The 17,699-nt window shown below is 37.3% G+C and overlaps 1 protein-coding gene across 5 annotated transcripts in view; it reads right to left on the bottom strand.

Annotated features, from left to right (window-relative positions):
• Window positions 1–17,699, bottom strand: part of veph1 (ventricular zone expressed PH domain-containing 1) — a 54,081-nt gene that overhangs the window by 16,704 nt on the left and 19,678 nt on the right. For 4 of the 5 annotated variants that reach the window (XM_034027907.3, XM_034027906.3, XM_034027909.3 and 1 more), the window contains 6 exons: window positions 16,617–16,826; window positions 9,380–9,600; window positions 7,148–7,351; window positions 5,403–5,785; window positions 3,098–3,237; window positions 1,851–1,985 (listed from right to left, as the gene is read on the bottom strand). In XM_034027907.3, coding sequence (XP_033883798.3) covers window positions 1,851–1,985; window positions 3,098–3,237; window positions 5,403–5,785; window positions 7,148–7,351; window positions 9,380–9,600; window positions 16,617–16,826 — 1,293 coding nt within the window. The remainder of the gene's footprint in view (window positions 1–1,850; window positions 1,986–3,097; window positions 3,238–5,402; window positions 5,786–7,147; window positions 7,352–9,379; window positions 9,601–16,616; window positions 16,827–17,699) is intronic. The other variant, XM_034027910.3, reaches the window with a different exon arrangement.

The raw sequence follows: 17,699 nt of genomic DNA, 5'->3' as shown, positions 1-17,699 counted from the left end.
GTGGCTATATATAAAAAATAAATCCTAAAAAGTTTTATACAACAGTGTGCATCTTTTAAATAAACAAACAAAAAAAAATTGCCCCATGGTTTCATAATTGAATCCATGTTTCTATTGGAAATGTATGCTGATATACTCAAAACCTCAAAACTCAAAAAGCCTGTGGAAATATCGTTTTATTTATAATTATCTTGGAAAAACCAAGTTCACAATGATAACATGGGACTACAAAACAGTGTCTTACTGTCTTTAAAACATATTGATTATTTCCCCAGAGGACAAGTTGTTTAGATTTTGTAAAACAATATTGTTCTGCCGTTGCTAACACACACTCTACTCAGGATCACAAAATGACATGGTCGCTGGCAGCTACTAATACCATGTTTTGTATCCAGACAAAGTGTTTCTTCTTCTCTTTGGAAGTCAATGTCTCTTAAGTTCCAAGTACTGTACAGTGTATTCTTATACCAAATCTGGATAGGACATAAATATAATACAAGTATAACTATAGAAATCCTACAATACGATTTATGTCCCCAAAGGAAATATATCTATGAACAATGTTTTTTTTTTATATAAAGAAGCTTTGGAGACCACAAAAGTTTCTTCTTAAGATGAGAAGTGGAAACTGAAGGCACACAAAGAGGCTTTTGTGATCTCAAAGCTAGTTTACATATATATTTGTATACATATTTTAGAGGATCCTATTAAAAACAGATTTAAAAAAAAACATGTTCATACACATATTCAGGCTTTTGATCAAAGCCATCTGCTGTATCATTGACTCTGCTGTATCATTTCAGAATTTGGAAATGTTGGTCAACAGACTAGAGAAGAAGCTTAGGTATCTCTATAGCATGAATCTGGATGTCTGAAGTGTATCTGAAAAGCTTGCTAGTCTTTAAAAAAGAGGGGGAGCTTTGCAGGTCATTAAAAAAAGGATTCAAGGCACACCAAATGCCACTCATTTAAAACTGACCTGACTTTAGAAGGAGTGGATTAACAAAACGTTGCAAATGATTTGGTTTCCTGCTGTTTGAATGCCACTGCTACTAAAACCGAATGGCAACCAAGTCAATTTAAAACAGCAGTACTGTTTAAAATGCTGGTGTGCAGTGGGGACAGGCCCAGAAAAAAAACAAACTTTGGGATTGAAAACAGATGCTGCTGGGGCACAGCAGCTGCTCACCTTTAATAGCAGGCAGTGAAAATACATCACAAAATCAATCACTTCAAGATATTTTTTTTTTTACAAGAACCTACATTTTGTTGAAAATGTGTATCGGGATGTCTTACAATCTTCATTCTGTCAAGAGTTACAGTAAATCCCAATTGACTTTTGGTAACTGACAAGGCAAAACTGTAGGGAAACCTTTTTGTATCTGACATATATCAGCTTGTGCGAAATAATGTCCTAACTGAGTTTCATCACAATTGAGTATGGGTTATATGTAACACAATAATGTGTGGCATACATACGCATGTATGGATGATTCCACTATATCCATAATGCATAGACATATAAAAAGTTTGCCAATTCACATTTCTGCTAATAAGGATATTCCATGATATCAATATTGAGATGTGTTGAATGGCCATCTTTTGGGGGTACCTAGCTTAACTACTTTCCACCATAGTTTTTGATATGATACCTTTATGATTAATTTTATGTACATAGCTGCTATTTATGATATCTCCAGCAGGTGGCATTTGTGTACATACATATATATTTATGGTTAGTTCTGGTTGTAACCAAAGAGGACATTTGTTTGTTCAAGTGTTATAGTACAGCTGTTAGAGCTAGCAGTTCTTGTATTTAAAGTCAAGAGACAATAAGCCATTTACTGCACCTTTTTCTGGGGAAAAGTAGATTGTATTATTGCTGTTTCAAAGCTATGTGTTCCCTTCAGCTGTGTCTTTTTCCACATTGATTTAAGAAGTTGCACTGACTTGTCCTCTGAAGATAAAGGCTCAGAAGATAGGCCCTGGAAGCAAACATAATACAACTAATCATTATTAGTACATTGACAAAGGCACTCATTTAAATGTTTCTCTACCTTTAAAATGTAACATTTTAGAAATATTACAGGAATAATCTAACCTGCTACATCTCATTATATTACATTTCAATTTTTTTTTGTTTATATCATTTTGTAATTATTGGCCTAAAGACTGCATCTGTATAACACCAAGACAAATATTGACTGAACTTGTTAAAAGATACAATTTAATCATTTTGTGCAACAAATTATTTAAAGAATTGTTGATAAAAAAGAATCATTGATGTTTATATTCAGAATACCTGTCTATCCCTCCACACTGTATGGATAATATTCATTCCTAGAATTACTGAAACTTTTGTCCAAACAAAAACATTCCCTTTTCTGTTTTATTCAACTCAAAAACCCCTATAGAAATCCCCATCCTGGATCCTTTTTACAGTATCCATTTCCTAAATTCTACCGATGTCAGGGGATCTATATTTTTTGCTGTTCTTCAGGGAGTTCCACTAAGTACATGTTTTTGTTTGAGTTCTTTATGACATTTTCTGCATGCCATTGTTATGATTTTACTAAAATATTTTTTATGTGACTATTCCTTGGGCAGTATTTATAAATAAATTGCACGCTAGTAAATTCATAGCAGTCCTACCACCATGCTATTGCCACTCAACTCCTGCTCCAAGCTCTTGTACTCTCCAGATTGGACGACTGTAACACTCTTCTTGCTGGTCTCCCTGCTTTAGCTATCCACCCCTTCAGCTCAATCAATTCTGCTGCTCGTCTCATTTTCTCCCAACCACACTTCTCTTATGCTACCCCTCTGCTTTGCACCCTCCACTGGTTACCTATCTCTGCTCGCATTCAATTCAAGACCCTTGTTCTTGCCTAACAATAAATCATAATTATGCTTCATAATGGCCTCTTCATGTTTGTATCATTTCATTAGTGGAGCATTACTCAAAACGCTGCACAATACAATATTACATTTGTGCTTTCCCATTGCACTTTGATTAGGAACTCCATGTCTCACAAAAACATCAAGTTAATTATATCCAGATTCGTTTTGTCAGGGTTTCCTTTCCTCAGAACCTCACCTGATGAAACAGGAGCATGATTTGGATCCAGACTTGCGTCTGCCTACTGTTGAGGGTGAAACTTGATTTACTGTACAGACAGTAGTGTCCTTTCATCGAGCAAGTGAAGAACAACTGTGCAACACAACTTCGAAAGGAATCTAAAACAAATAAACAGTGTGGCTTTGTCAACGTTACATTTCCCACACTTGAACATTGAGATCACAGGTTCCAAACTGTTCCAGAGATCTTTGTGACTCCACATAGTCTGTGCAGTGAAGAAGAGCCAAACTGTTAACGTAATCCATGCACATAACCCCTTTCATACAATAGATTATCAAAAAGAACAGAATAGGTGAGTTACAGTATAATAGATGCCGTGACTGCATGAGTCATTACACATGAACACAAAAATAACAGATATCATTGCAATTTTATTTTCAGGCTGACAGTCATTTTATGTGATGTGAGCCAAGGACATGAACACCAACTTGAACCCTTGGCTGGATTTGAACAAGGTGAAGACCTGCTCTCTTTGCAAGGGCATATACCTGTATACACTGCACCACCCATTCAACCGATTCTAATGCTTCATTAAATGTTTCTGCATTATTCTAAACTCTAAACCATTGACAATATATTTTAATGCAATACTTGTATGTTTTATTTGTGTTCAATGTTTTTTCTCTTTTTTTCTGGCTTTGTTAATAAAAGTAATTCCTGTAAGGATACATTTTCCTGTGTCTAACACTTTGATAATTTCGCCTGAGACCCATGTGTTCCGAATAAACCCCCTGGCAAGCAGGATGCAGAAAGTCAGTCATGAACGAAGTGGCGCAGGGTTCTCCCTAGGAGTGCAGTCATAGATCTCACCTTATGGTAACAATTACCTGTCAGACATTAAGGTAAATGACAAACTTCCTACAAATTACCCCATGCTGCTGCAGGTCATTGGTAGTTTTTGCTAGTCAAAATCTATTTAAATACTGATGTCTGGGCTGCGTTGCTATGTATTAAGAGTGGAAAGAGAAGGTATATCCCACTTACATGTAACAGTTCTATTAATTATGTGACTCAAAAGTGACCTGGCCCTACAGAATTCCATTTTTTCCCCAAAGACATAAACTCAAAGGTTTATAACTTGTACTGGTATGCATTTATTTGGATGCATCCGGTGCGGCTGTATATATAATGCATAGCAATCCTACACATTTATAAACACACTAAATTGATGCAGATTTGACTGCAGCTGTTGGTTAAGCAAACATTTCCATATTGCATTAGCATCCCAAGGCCTGCAATGTAGTCTAGAAATAAATTAACAACCTCAGACTTTTAAATCATAGTATTTTGAACTTGTTCAAAGTTTACATATCATCTGTTTTGAGTGAGTGCTATTTAATTTGCCCATGAATGACTTAAGGTTTTTAATTTACAGATAAATATAAATGCATACTTCCGTGAGATTAAATGGTTAATACTGTATGCTATATTACAGTACCAATTAAAGCCCCAGCACATGCATGCTTATATATATTTCACAACCGTTATGTAACACATGTGTTTTCAAGGAATTTCCTGGAAATTTCTGTTAAATTATCCTGGCTTCTGAAATATTGCCAAATACACGATTGCGCATAGAGGGCATTTGTATTGCTGGTAACATATGTTTATAATTGCATTATTCTACATTATAATTATAATTTCTCAATTACAAAATATTAAATTTGAAGATAAATAATAAGGAATAGGTTCCACTTAGGTAATGGGGTGTAATAAATCTGGCAGTCTATAATATTGTTTTAAAATACATGAAAGCTATGCTTGTACCTTAAGCACTGTCAAAATGCAATTGAGCTGGACCCAGTAAACCACAGCCAATGGCAACAACTGTTGAAAAAGTTGTACCTATTATCAGTGAGGCTATGGGGAGCATGTCTGCAATGAAAGCAGCAACTTAGTATTAGATACAGATTTCATTAACTGCGTGTCTTCTTTTTTCCAAATGTATTTTGTGTATTGTTTTGCCTATGTATTGTTCACTTTTAAATTACATTTTTTGAAATTTTAAAACAGTTTGTGTGAACTCTATGGAGCTCGAGACGTTGCCCTGTCATAACATACATGCATTATAAAATAGACACACAGAAACTTAACTTAACATGGTAAGTGACTGAAAGGGATATACGTTTCATGCTGTTAAAACAACATGAGCGGGTATCTGGATGAAAACATTTCCAGTTGTGTTTTAAATGTTGTTCTATATTAAAATGAAACAGTAACTGGTTCTCTCGCGCAGACACAAGTAATAACTACAGACGCTCACCTTCTATTAAACACCGTTCCGGAACTGGGATTTTTTTTACCATCTCAGCATAATATGTCTGGATTGTACAGAGGTTTTCCTTGAGGTGCAGCAACAGCGGATCCTGGAGTTCCCCGGTGCATTTCTCAGTGTCCGCTGGGCTGTCTTCATAGGTTTCTGCTGAACTGTTTGCAACAATAGAAGCAGCACAGGAGTGAGGACTCGAGGGTACGTCTGTGGTACTTACATCTCGATCTGAACCCAAAGGCAGCCTACAGCTTTCTTGGCTAAGTGACCTTTCTGACAAAACGATGCCAGGGGGCATTTCTCCACACTCCCGTTCGTGACCATTCTCCGAGTTCACAGACTTTGTGCGCACCGCATGCAGAGCAAGGCTTTTTGACCTGAAACCCAAAAGCAAAATAACATTTTCCTTTACAGAACATCATATGGTTTGTGCATTAGGTGGGTGTTATTTTGCCTATTGGTGAAAATCAAATATATAAATATAAGTAATGCAAAAGTTATCTTGAATCACAATTATTCATTAGTTTCTAAGCAAGCATTCACAATTGTATCAGTATAAGTCTTATTCCCAGCACATCTCCACTCTGGCACACACTTGCCAATTCCTCCTGAGCAACATACGAAGAATCCGACCCTTCCTCACCAACTACGTCACCCAGCTCCTGGTCCAGGCCCTGGTACTCTCCCGCCTAGACTACTGCAACTCCCTCCTGGCTGGCCTCCCTGCATCCGCCACCCGTCCTCTCCAGCTCATCAAGAACTCCGCTGCTCGCCTTGTGTTCTCTCTGCCTCGCTTCTCCCACGCAACTCCACTGCTCCGCTCACTCCACTGGCTCCCGATCACCGCTTGCATCCAGTTCAAGACTCCTGTACTAGCCTACAGATGCCTTGACCAGACTGCACCCAGCTACCTCCAGACCCTCATCTCTCTCTACACCCCCACTCGACCTTTCCGCTCCTCCTGCACTAGAAGACTGGCTCTACCTCCTTTACGCTCCCCTGCCTCCATAGCCCGCTCCTTCTCCACCCGCACCCTGCAGTGGTGGAATGACCTTCCTACAGATGTCAGGACTGCCCAGTCCCTGACCACCTTCCGGCGCCTCCTTAAGACTCACCTCTTCAGACAGCACCTGTAGAACTCCTCTTTTTTTTCCCCCTGGACACTTATCACTCTTCCTTAAATGCGCTTTACTTGCTCTTATCTGCCCCCTATTTTACTGCACAATCCTGTACTTTAGAGTACTGTAATCTGTCAAGTGTTATTTAATCTGTAGTATTTTGTATTTAATTATATCCTGATGTAACTATCACTGACACTGTTATCTGCTCCGTTATTGAATTGTATTTTGTCATACTTGTACTTGCTAGAATCAAAGTCATTGTATGTATCTTGCTCTTAATTGTATTATTACTTGTACTGTAATCCTTGAAATGTATTTTTGCTTACGACTGTAAGTCGCCCTGGATAAGGGCGTCTGCTAAGAAATAAAAATAATAATAATAATGTCGCCTAAAGACATTGCAAATACAGTAAAACCTGAAGAACACCACAAGCTTTGATAATATCTGCTGAAGTGTATCTAATTTTTATTGTCAATTAAAAATGGTCCACAGCTGGCTGTAAAAATGGTATATGAACCAAACTGCTTGTCTGGTACCTCAATGGTTTACTTGATAATTAATGAATTTACTCTACAGACAAGCACACTAAACACACGGTCACTTTTAAACCAGCTTACCTGTTGAACCTCATTTCTTTCCTTTCTTCCTTGGAGGTCTGTCCCAGACTGTATCTGCGGATCGGGCCCGGGCTGTTGTTCTCACTTGCCAATATTTCTTCGAAAGCCTGGATTTTTACTTGCAGCTTCTCATTTCCATCGCCGTCGCTGATAGCGGACACCAAGTCACAAGACTTTGGCACTTCTTCAGTTTCATCGTCTGTCCTGAAGGGATAACACATCATTTTCTGTTAATTATACTACTAGTGGATCTTGCCTCTTTACTTCTACAGTGACACAGTAATGGGTATATTCTTCATTAAAACTATGGCAAAAAGGCTTTTGAGAGTGTATTCAATCAAAGCATCACTTCAAACTTAAAAGCACATTGTTTATTTATGTACTGTAGTAATTACCCTCCAGCCTGTGCATTAGTCAAGTAGATACAAGTTTTGGCTAATGCCTTCAGTGTCATAACACTAACAAAGGCATTAGCCGAAACGTTTGTCAATGATACAAGTTATGGATGAAGAACAGTTATTCAATGTATTGCACTGCATGACGATATTCATTCAAGTGAACTTCTGCAGCGATAAGTGGTGCTGCCAAGTAATACAGGTCTGACTTCTTATCAACACAACAATCCCTTCTCTGTTAGAGTTAATCCCAAGGGAACACAACACTTCTGTGTTTTCTTGTAATTTTCCTCTGCCAACACCCTTGGTAGGAAGAAATTAAAAAGGACAGAGGCCATGGAGTGTAACAAATAAATTCCACATGTAGCACAAAATACAGTAAGACCGGAGAGACCATCAAGCTCCTCTGGAAACACTTCAGTAACACATTGTCCCAGAGGCACCAAGACATGAAGGCTACTTTTCCAAGTTACATGGTTATACAAGGGTTTCAGCCTTTTTACAGGGGGTTTACGCTCCATCATTTAAAAAAAAAAAAAAATTAAAAAAAATCTGCTATGCTTATTTAAGTAGACACAAGCAAGGCTTTTAGAGGCCTTATTAAATATGTTCCTATTAAACTAGGCTTAAACACTATTTTTAATTTTATTAGCTCTGTAATGTATCAGCTCCCTCAAGGCTCAAGCCCAGATTTTCAGGTAATTCCATATTGCTTTTTTTATAATTTCAGGAAAGATGCAAAAATACATTTAAAAAAAAAAAAGTATTTGTGATGGCTTAATTTTGGATTCTGTTTTAATAACCTTTAAGGTACAGTATCAAAACATTGGATTTTGTGATTAACAGGGAAACAGTTAAGCCAGACAGAACTCAGAACAAACAGGAGCTGCCAGACTCAACGCGTTCTGGTCAAACAGCCATAACCTCCTTCGAAAATAAACGGACTGCTAAAGCAGGGGTTCAGATTCCTCATTTCATTCACATGTTCTGCGCCATTAGAGTACCTCCAAGCATGGAACATGATCTATAACATGTCTTCTTCATCCTATGCCAATAAACACTGACACATACGTAGCTCAAGTCCATTGACAGGGAACAATCACAGTATAGATTTACCCACGTGCCATACAAACACTCGATATTAATGCTACAGTAAGCATTACTATCCATTCCACCCATCGCTATGAAACACCAAGCTACACTTTGTAGTGCTATTAAAATCCAATACAGAGGGTATTCCTGATAGATTATTGATTGCAGTGACAGTTGAAGGATATTAATGCTAATATGACAAATTCCTATCTAAATCAGCTGAGCTTAGAAAGAAAGCTTTTTGCCAGACTTAGTTTTCCAGTAGTTTCCTTACACTCATTGTGGTAGAAAAGCATGTGAGTGGTATTTTGGGAAGCGCAATTCAGTGGCTGTTAATTGAATGCTTAATCCAAAAGCCACAGGTCTTGTTGTCATCAGGACAGGTCCCCTCTGGTGTCTTGAGTAATCAAGACTATTTTAAGAATTCAGGATACTCATCCACACTTAGTTATTTTATTAATTTAAAATTTGGTAGTGTAACCACATCCATATAGTCTTTGGCCTAAAACCTGAGGAGTGTATTGACTGGATGCCAAACAAACTCACAGACACACACACATATTGTAAGAATTGTAACAGACTAAAGGGTAGTTCCAAGAGCAAAGATGTGGGAGGCATATGGTTGCAAATGACAAAAGTAGGGGGTTTACACTACTGGTTGAATGTTAAAAACAGTAACCCTGTTTAGCACCAGTCCTCTGATACCTAGTTACCTTAGATAAGTAACTTTAGCTCCTAGTATTACCTGTCAGTGGGTGTGTTGTCTGATTCCAGCTTCTTCACCAGGAGCTTGGCTATGGCAGTGAAACTGTTGCTCATACGATAGATATCCCTGCTGTAAGCTCCCAGGATGCTGCTGAAGGTATCAGTGATGCCCTTGATTTCCAGGAGGAGGGTGTGGTGGAAGGTGTGCTCCATGCTTGCCAACAGAGTCACCAGGTACACAAGACAACTCCTGGCTCTCTCCTGACAGGCAAGACAAATGAGTCGACTCTTATAACAGAACATGAGACATTTCACAGATGGAACATGCATGGAAACACTGCACTGTTGTCCATGTAAAATGGGACCTCACAGTGGAACAGCTGTCACAAATACATGCATTATAGACAAGTTTGCAATGTGAATGGGGATATTTTGAGTATGATAATGGACTGACTCCACAGTATGATGCAGGAATTTGACTATAAAAGCACATCTTGGTACATCGCAAAGCTCTTAAGCACTGAGAGCAAATCTACTGTAATTCAAAATAACTGAATGTCAGGGCCAGTGAGAAGAGCTGCTATTTTCAATCCAGCCTGCTCAATCTACCTTTCCTGGAATCTTATTGCACACTTACTCAAGGTGTATTTGTGAATTAAGGAGATACATGTGTGCATTTGCTGTGCATTTGCTGTGCATTTTCTAACGATGCAGAGTCTGTAAATGTAAAGAAAATTGAATAATTAATAATCTAAAATGTATATGGGTCCAGTTTAGTAGCTGATATTTTGCACAGTTTTTAAAAAGGGATGAGTGGGATCATTTAAAACATTTAAAATTTATTTTAAGATTCCCTTGAATCATTTTTGTCTTCCAGGTAGTGTCTAGCATGAGTTAGACCACTATTAATCTGAGGGGTTTGATTATTTCTGATGCTGCTTATTCAAATCTCACTGCTCTGAATATTCAATGCCCTCTGCTGCAATGATGCTACAGATAGTTTACTCTGTTGAGTACCATGTTGTGTAGAAGCATGGCTCACAAGCCCAATGTTGCGTATGTGTTACAGTAGTGATACTCAATTAGACTGATGGCCACCTTTAGGAATTACTTAATAAGACGCATGCCATATAACAATGGAAACATGGTTATTTTATTTTACACAGTATAATTCAATAAGGACTGGACGCGGAAACACAGTATTCCTGTTTTAGAGGGTTGGGTATAGGGTTTCACGATGGGGACATCTTTTTTTGCAGACATTTGGAAATCGTTTAAAATTCAGTTTTTTTATAATTTAATAATTGCGATTCCGCTGTAAGGCCACAAAAAAAGGTCACTGCGTGCCACATTTGGCCTCCAACGCGCTATTGAGCAGCAGGGGTTACTGAATTTGGTATATTTGGTACAAGGTATATTATCTGTGTCTCTTTGTAATGAAAGTTTAAAGATTACATATCGGTACATGTTTATTAAAGTATACACCTTTAAAACAACTAAGAATTAAAAATTCTTAGTTTTTAAAGGTTTCTTGTATTATGGTTACTGATTTCACATTGCTGCATGAACCATAAGAAGCAACCGTGACACAAGAAGATCTTCAAAAACAGGCTTATAATACGACACAGCTGCATTTACTCAGATGGGAACCCGTTGGCATATACGAATGCAACAGATCCTGCCTAACCAGTTATTGGAATTGATGATCATCTTCTAATGTGATTAGACAGCATCATCTGGTCAAAAAGAGAAAGCTAAGCCGATTTTGCAAAACAATCTTACAGAAAACGAGAGACCTTGTCCATTACACCACAACTCAAGGCTTCTCTGTATTGTTACAAAGCATAAGAAAACAAAAGGGAATAAAAGAAGGAAAATCTAGCATGTCAAGTCATTTTTCTGTTTTGTTTCAGACAGGGTCAAAAAGACACTGGCGGCTTATCCAAGCAGGACAGCTGTACTAATAGAACAATCCCTGCCAAATAGCGAACATTTAATAGGAAAACAATTAAAACTGTACAGGGGTTATCGCTACAGGGTGAAAGGTTGTAGAGATGAAAATATATTATAACTACTGCAGCGGTTCTTCTCAACCCTAGTCCTTGAGTTCACACAAATTAATACGCACTATTTATAATACTTTTGACACCTCTTTACTATTTGATTATAAGGGTAACAAATACATCAAGACATGTTTATTACAACATTTAATTTCTAAGCTTCCACAGAGGTGTTTTATTTATCTTCAGTGGTAATGCGATATTCTACCAATATTACCAATGGTAGCACGAGGACAGATGCAATGGTTTTAGCCATAACAGAACAACAACAGTAAACCTATACACACTGTGCCATACCTCAGAACTAGAATGTTGCCACATCAGGGCCATTGTGCAACAGCTGTTCCAAATCAGTTAAGTTTTTGACATGCAGTGTGGCCTGTTATTGCCTCTGCCTGGGTTTCTCCTGAGTATTGCGCAGATTTAATGGTAGTATTCCAAAAGTGTTTTTCAAACTTTCCAGTAAAGGTTGACAAACCAAATCTGCACTAAAAAAAAAAATTAACTAAAATAAAAAATTTTAAAAAATCAGTATGAGTATACGCTGTTTGAGTCCTTTGCTTCCCAGCATACTAGTTAATTAAAAAGTCACCTGACCTAAATACTTTTTGTTAGAGAGCTGTACGTTTTCATTGCATTTGTTCGACCAGAATAAATCCCTGTGAGGGTTTAAATTATGTCTGAACAACAAAACAATATAGAAATGAAATAAAACAAATATAGCTATCTATTCAAGATTATACCTCAATTTTATTATTATTATTATTATTATTGCTGTTGTTTTTGTAAGAATAAGTATCATATTTGTCTATAAAACACAAGACAACAAAAGGAAATTGCTCAAGAGTTTTATCCTAACAATGAAGTCTGAAATTAAAACTACTTATGTTGCAATCTTAATGAAAAGTGGCATTACATAATGACAGCTTTTTATAAATGTTTTCAGGAAATGTCGCAGAGAAATGCATGATTTATTGGACACCAGAGTGTTTGCTACTCATTCTTGGCTTCATGACTTTTGATCCATCTGAGCTTTACGAAGCAGCAGATCTCCTAATGAGCTTTAACTCAGTAATAACCTGATATACTGGACACCTAGAGGGGCGGCACTATGACATAACTTCCTTTATTTTAATTTGATTACTGTCTGCTCTAAATGCATACAGCTAAAGCATGTGCAGTTTGGCATGTTGAATGTATATTTATTATTAGTTTTTTTGTTGGTATTTTAGTATCCGGTTATACAGTTTATCTGATCTTTTGTCTCTCTTTGGAAGCTGATAACTTTCGATGAAACAGTATTGGTTTTATTTACACAGGTTCTCTGTTTAGATTTAGTTTGGCTTTAAAAATCAAAGGTACATTGAGATACAGCAACCAGATTCTGATGTATGGACACGTTTATTCAACAAAACAAAGTGTTTGCAGGTACACAGCAATCTAAAGTAAAAATTACTATATATGGTGTTTGTCATAAATGTACCACCTCCAATCCTAGTATATACATTGCCTTTGTACACCCCAAAAAAATCATCCTTGCCTCTAGGGATTGCAGATTGTATTTAGTTATGTCCGAAATCACATTTTACTGTAATATTTCTCTCACTTGTTTGGTAGTGTAGCTTAGTGCGATTCAATATTTATTTTATTATTTTTTTCAGGATGAATAAAAATGAAAGAATATTTGAATTTGTAAAAAATAATAATAATAATAATTCAAAACCTGCAATAGCCATGTTCGTCCCAGCACTACAATTTAATTCAATAAGTCTTAAATGCAGCCATGGTGTAACAATATGACCACACAACTGCTTCCCAAAATGGCGTTGGAAACTATGAAGATGAAAATAGAATTAGTTCTCGGTCAAGCACTCTGCTTTTAATTGGCAAATTCAAAATGATGCAATGTTGTGTTTTGTAAAAGACAGCATGCGTTACATGGAATAATAACCTGAAAACACTTAAGTGCACCTTTCTGACATTCAGTCACAAGTAATGAGCCTTAACCAAATAGTTCTTCCACACTTTCGGAGTTATGGAATGGTAGTCAAAATCAGTAGAGCTCGAAATGAAAAATATACTTCACTCATGGATTCAATCAGTCTTCAGAGGGATGAAGGAGTTTAAATGCACTTGATATTGTGAGTAAAGGTTGCAGTTTTGTCAGTTTAGTACAGTATGAAAGACAAGACATCAGTAAGCTATTCAGTTGAAAGGGATCTATAAGCATACCTAGCAGACAAAACATTTATCATGCCATGAATGAGTAAAGTGATTGCTGCGCCATTTATATCCTCAAGTCTGGAGGTAACCAAAATATTCAACATCCCACAGGTAATAATAATAATAATAATAATAATAATAATAATAATAATAACCTATGCCAAAGGAGCTATTAATGACCCCAGTGTTCATCAGGCTTCAATGGGCTTTCCACCAGCAGCAGGGGATCTAGTTTAATTCATTATAATTTAAACATGTCAAATTCTCTGTTGTGAACTCAAGTTAATTTATTTTTCTGGTTGCTGCATACTGTTTCTTATGTAACCATTAAATATACAAAGGGGTCAGGATATTAACCTTTTTCTAGCAATAGTTCCAATAATGTTACCATTGTAATAAGACTAATAAGCACAGCTTCATACACTGCACATGATCCAATCAAATAAATTGAAAAAAGACTAGGTTTCTTCCTGATTAATTATCCACCAAGCAAACTCTGTTGGCAAATGGCCTGATTCTGTTAATTATGTAAAAAAATAAAAAAAGAATCTATTAGTTAATCAACCCCTAACTGAGTAGAAGAAAAGATTGACAGTAGCTGGGTTTTGAAGAAAGAGCAGTCCGTGATGCAGTCAGAAGTGATTGCAGGCTGACTACAGCTGCTAGGAGTGGGACAGCTCAAAGACATCGCTTCATAATCAGCAGAATTCTTCAAACACTGAATGATGTTGGAGCTGTGCCAACCTGAAACATGCACATGGAGTTATGCAGGATGGATTTTCAGAGCTGTGTGGTTGTCTTTGTCAACACCAACATTTGCCAAAATCTCCAGATCTTACTGCACACTGAGCTGACAGATGATCCAAATATTGGGAATTCTGCTCGCGTGATTGCTGGAAATAGGGAGAGGGATGACATAAGAAAATTGAAATTGGCAGAAGAACGGGAAGTTTGTATGTCACTGGATTAAAGGAACTGGATGGGGTTTTTATTTCACCATGATGGAAATAACTAAGTAGGCAGCTGCATTGCAGTCTTTCTTGTAATGCATGTTTCATATAAACTGTTAATTGCACTGGCAACAGAATACAGCATTCAATCCCTCACTATACAGGACCTGGTTCTTCCATTTTCCTTTTTGTCACAGTTGTCTTTCCAGAAAAAAAAACAAAACTTTAAATTTGGATTAACAAATAGTTCTGTAGGCATGCTAATTTGCAGGAATATAAAACATTCCTGAGTTCAATTACAGAAGTGACTTCACACCAAACATATGTTTCCTCAGTGATTGTATCCGTTTCAAAGCAGTTCCCCAACCAAGATAAAAGCAGATCTTGCATGTACAGCTTCATAATTACAATTGCTGGAGGGAATCATTTTTTTTTTTTTAATTTAGTAGTCGCCAATTTATTTTTTTTTTAATCATTTTTCTCCCAATTTAGAATAGCCAATTATTTTTAGGCTCAGCTCACCACTACCACCCCCGCGCTGACTCGGGAGGGGCTAAGACGAACACACGCTGTCTTCTGAAGCGTGTGCCATCAGCCGACCGCTTCTTTTCACACTGCAGACCCACCATGCAGCCACCTCAGAGCTACAGCTTTGGAGGACAATGCAGCTCTGGGCAGCTTACAAGCAAGCCTGCCCAGCCAGACTACTGGGGTCGCTGGTGCGCGGTGAGCTGAGGACACCCTGGCCGACCTAAGCCCTCCCGCCGCACCCTGGGAGCTCCTGTCCACGGTCGGCAGTGGAATAGCCTGGACTCGAAACGGCGACGTCCAGGCTGTAGGGTGCATCCTGCACCCCATGTGGAGCGCCTTTACCGGATGCGCCACTCGGAAGCCCTCATGTAGGGAATAATTTAAGCTAATGTGTATCTTATATGTAACAAATATTTGTCAAAAAAACAAACAACTCAACGTCTTCATGCCATCGTTTGTTTTTACACACTGACAAAGGCAGCATTCGGATTCCAAGCCTGCCAGTGCAACACGAGTTAAAGTGTCAAAGCTGCTCAAATAAGGCAACGTTCTTTTTAGGAAACAGCAAACAAGTTTCTCTTCAATTTGACCCAATTCTTACTTCAGATACATTTCTGCAGTGGGCTCTAATGATACTTAAATCTTGTTTTCATGTTCCCTTTTTATATTAAAATAATGAAGACAGGAATGTCAGTAATTTGATCTGGTTAAAATAAACATGCTGAATTTCTTCAACAAGGAACAAGCTTAATCTAATGTTTTTTTGTTTTGTTTTGTTTTGTTTTGTTTTCCTGATTTTGAAATCTTTGTGTTCTCCAGTAGCTGTGAAAAGAAATGAATCCAAGACAAATAGAATAAATAAACAATATAAAACAAGATGAACAGGACACGCGAATGAACACTGCGTGGGGTTTACAGCTGATAAATGTGTGCTGTTCAAAACCATGTTACTTAAAGCTTGGCTGTGTGGGGACTTTTTATGGCTTGAGACCAAGTTGCCCCAGCAAAGTCCCTGTGCTAATCACAGCACAGATACTGTTTCAGGTCCTGATGAACCAACTGAACACAACTAGCAGAATCAGTGCCGGCAATTCTATCAACTATCTAAACAGCTAGCCAACTACCAGGGGAAACAAGCATCGGTAAAAACAACTTGTTTTTCATGATGGATAATCTTGTTATGGGATAAAACTGTACCAATACACCAGAAACGCATTTTGTGAGGGCATTTTCAAAGACGTTTTGAAATCAAGTTACACAAAAAGGTATTGACCTCTATTGAGCTGGAGCAAAAAGCTGATGCTACAGAAACATCTAACATGAACAACAAACTAATAATCACAGAGACTTACAGATACATGAAGCTGTTATAATTGTCAAGCTCTGATGAATTAAATCAAGGAATTCTGCATTAGCGAACATACATGAATCAGTTAATTAGTCAAGATCCATTAAAAAGACGTTGAGCATGCACTTTCTGCGCAAACATTGAATTAAAAAGGTTGACACCCACCTCATCGAAGTGTCCCACAGCACCATAGATCTTTGCTATCTGCCCAAGCAGGTTGGGTAAATCCTCTCCAACTGCCTTCAGATTCGGAAGAAAAGAGGCGACAGCTGCCGGTTGGGAGAGAGACACTTCCACCAGGATGTTAAGGACAGAGTCATTCTGGTTGGGATCGTGAAGGTAACTTATTAACGAAGAAACAGACTTGTTCAACACCTAAAAGTAAAAAAAATACATATATTTATTTATACACAAGCAAACAAATTTATTTTTATTGAATTAAAATACATTTCGTATTAAAAACCTGTTGCCTAATCATAAACTTGTACTGTACCCCCTAGCGTATCTTGAACTCTCTCCTTTCATTGGAGCTCAAGAGTTAATGGCACAGAGCATCTAACATTGGCTTTTCATTGGCTGCAGTGAAGCCGCCCACCTCTCCTGTGCTTCTGGAATTACTGCAGTAGTAATTTTAAAAGTCTTCAGTTATGTGAGTTGCAGAAGGCTCTGATGATATATAAATGGTGTTTTGCAGAGTCGCTATGTACCTGTATATTAAAATAGTTTAAATGAAGGCAGACATGTAACTGGATCTGGTCAAATTAAACTTCAACAGACTGTACATTGTATTCAGATTGTACATTAGACTATAGATATTTATATTACAGCATTACAACAAGCTGTTTGCCATCCAGATGTAATATGTTTTTCATGAGCTATGTGAATATAAGATGTACTGTATATAGGTTCAGTGGTCAATTTAATAATTTATTGAGCTTGCTTGGATTATATGTTTTCTTTGGCCATCGGCTGTGATGCCTACAGAAAAAAAGAAACATGCAAAATGTTGGCCATTCACTGAAATTCCATACTATACCACAGAGACAATTATTCTTTAAAATAACAATATTGGAGCAACTGAACTGAATGATGGTACACATTATACAAAAATATTTGAATTACATTTTTTAGTATGTAGCTTAAAATGAATGAAGAACTACAGTACTACTAAAACAAACTGATCAGTTTTGTTATAAAATGCAAATACACTTAATTTAAAAAAAACCCAAAAAACTTCTAATTCAGGAA

The sequence above is a fragment of the Acipenser ruthenus genome, chromosome 12, assembly GCF_902713425.1.
Source record: "Acipenser ruthenus chromosome 12, fAciRut3.2 maternal haplotype, whole genome shotgun sequence".
Lineage (NCBI taxonomy): Eukaryota > Metazoa > Chordata > Actinopteri > Acipenseriformes > Acipenseridae > Acipenser > Acipenser ruthenus.
This window is presented reverse-complemented; position numbering and strand designations above follow the sequence as displayed.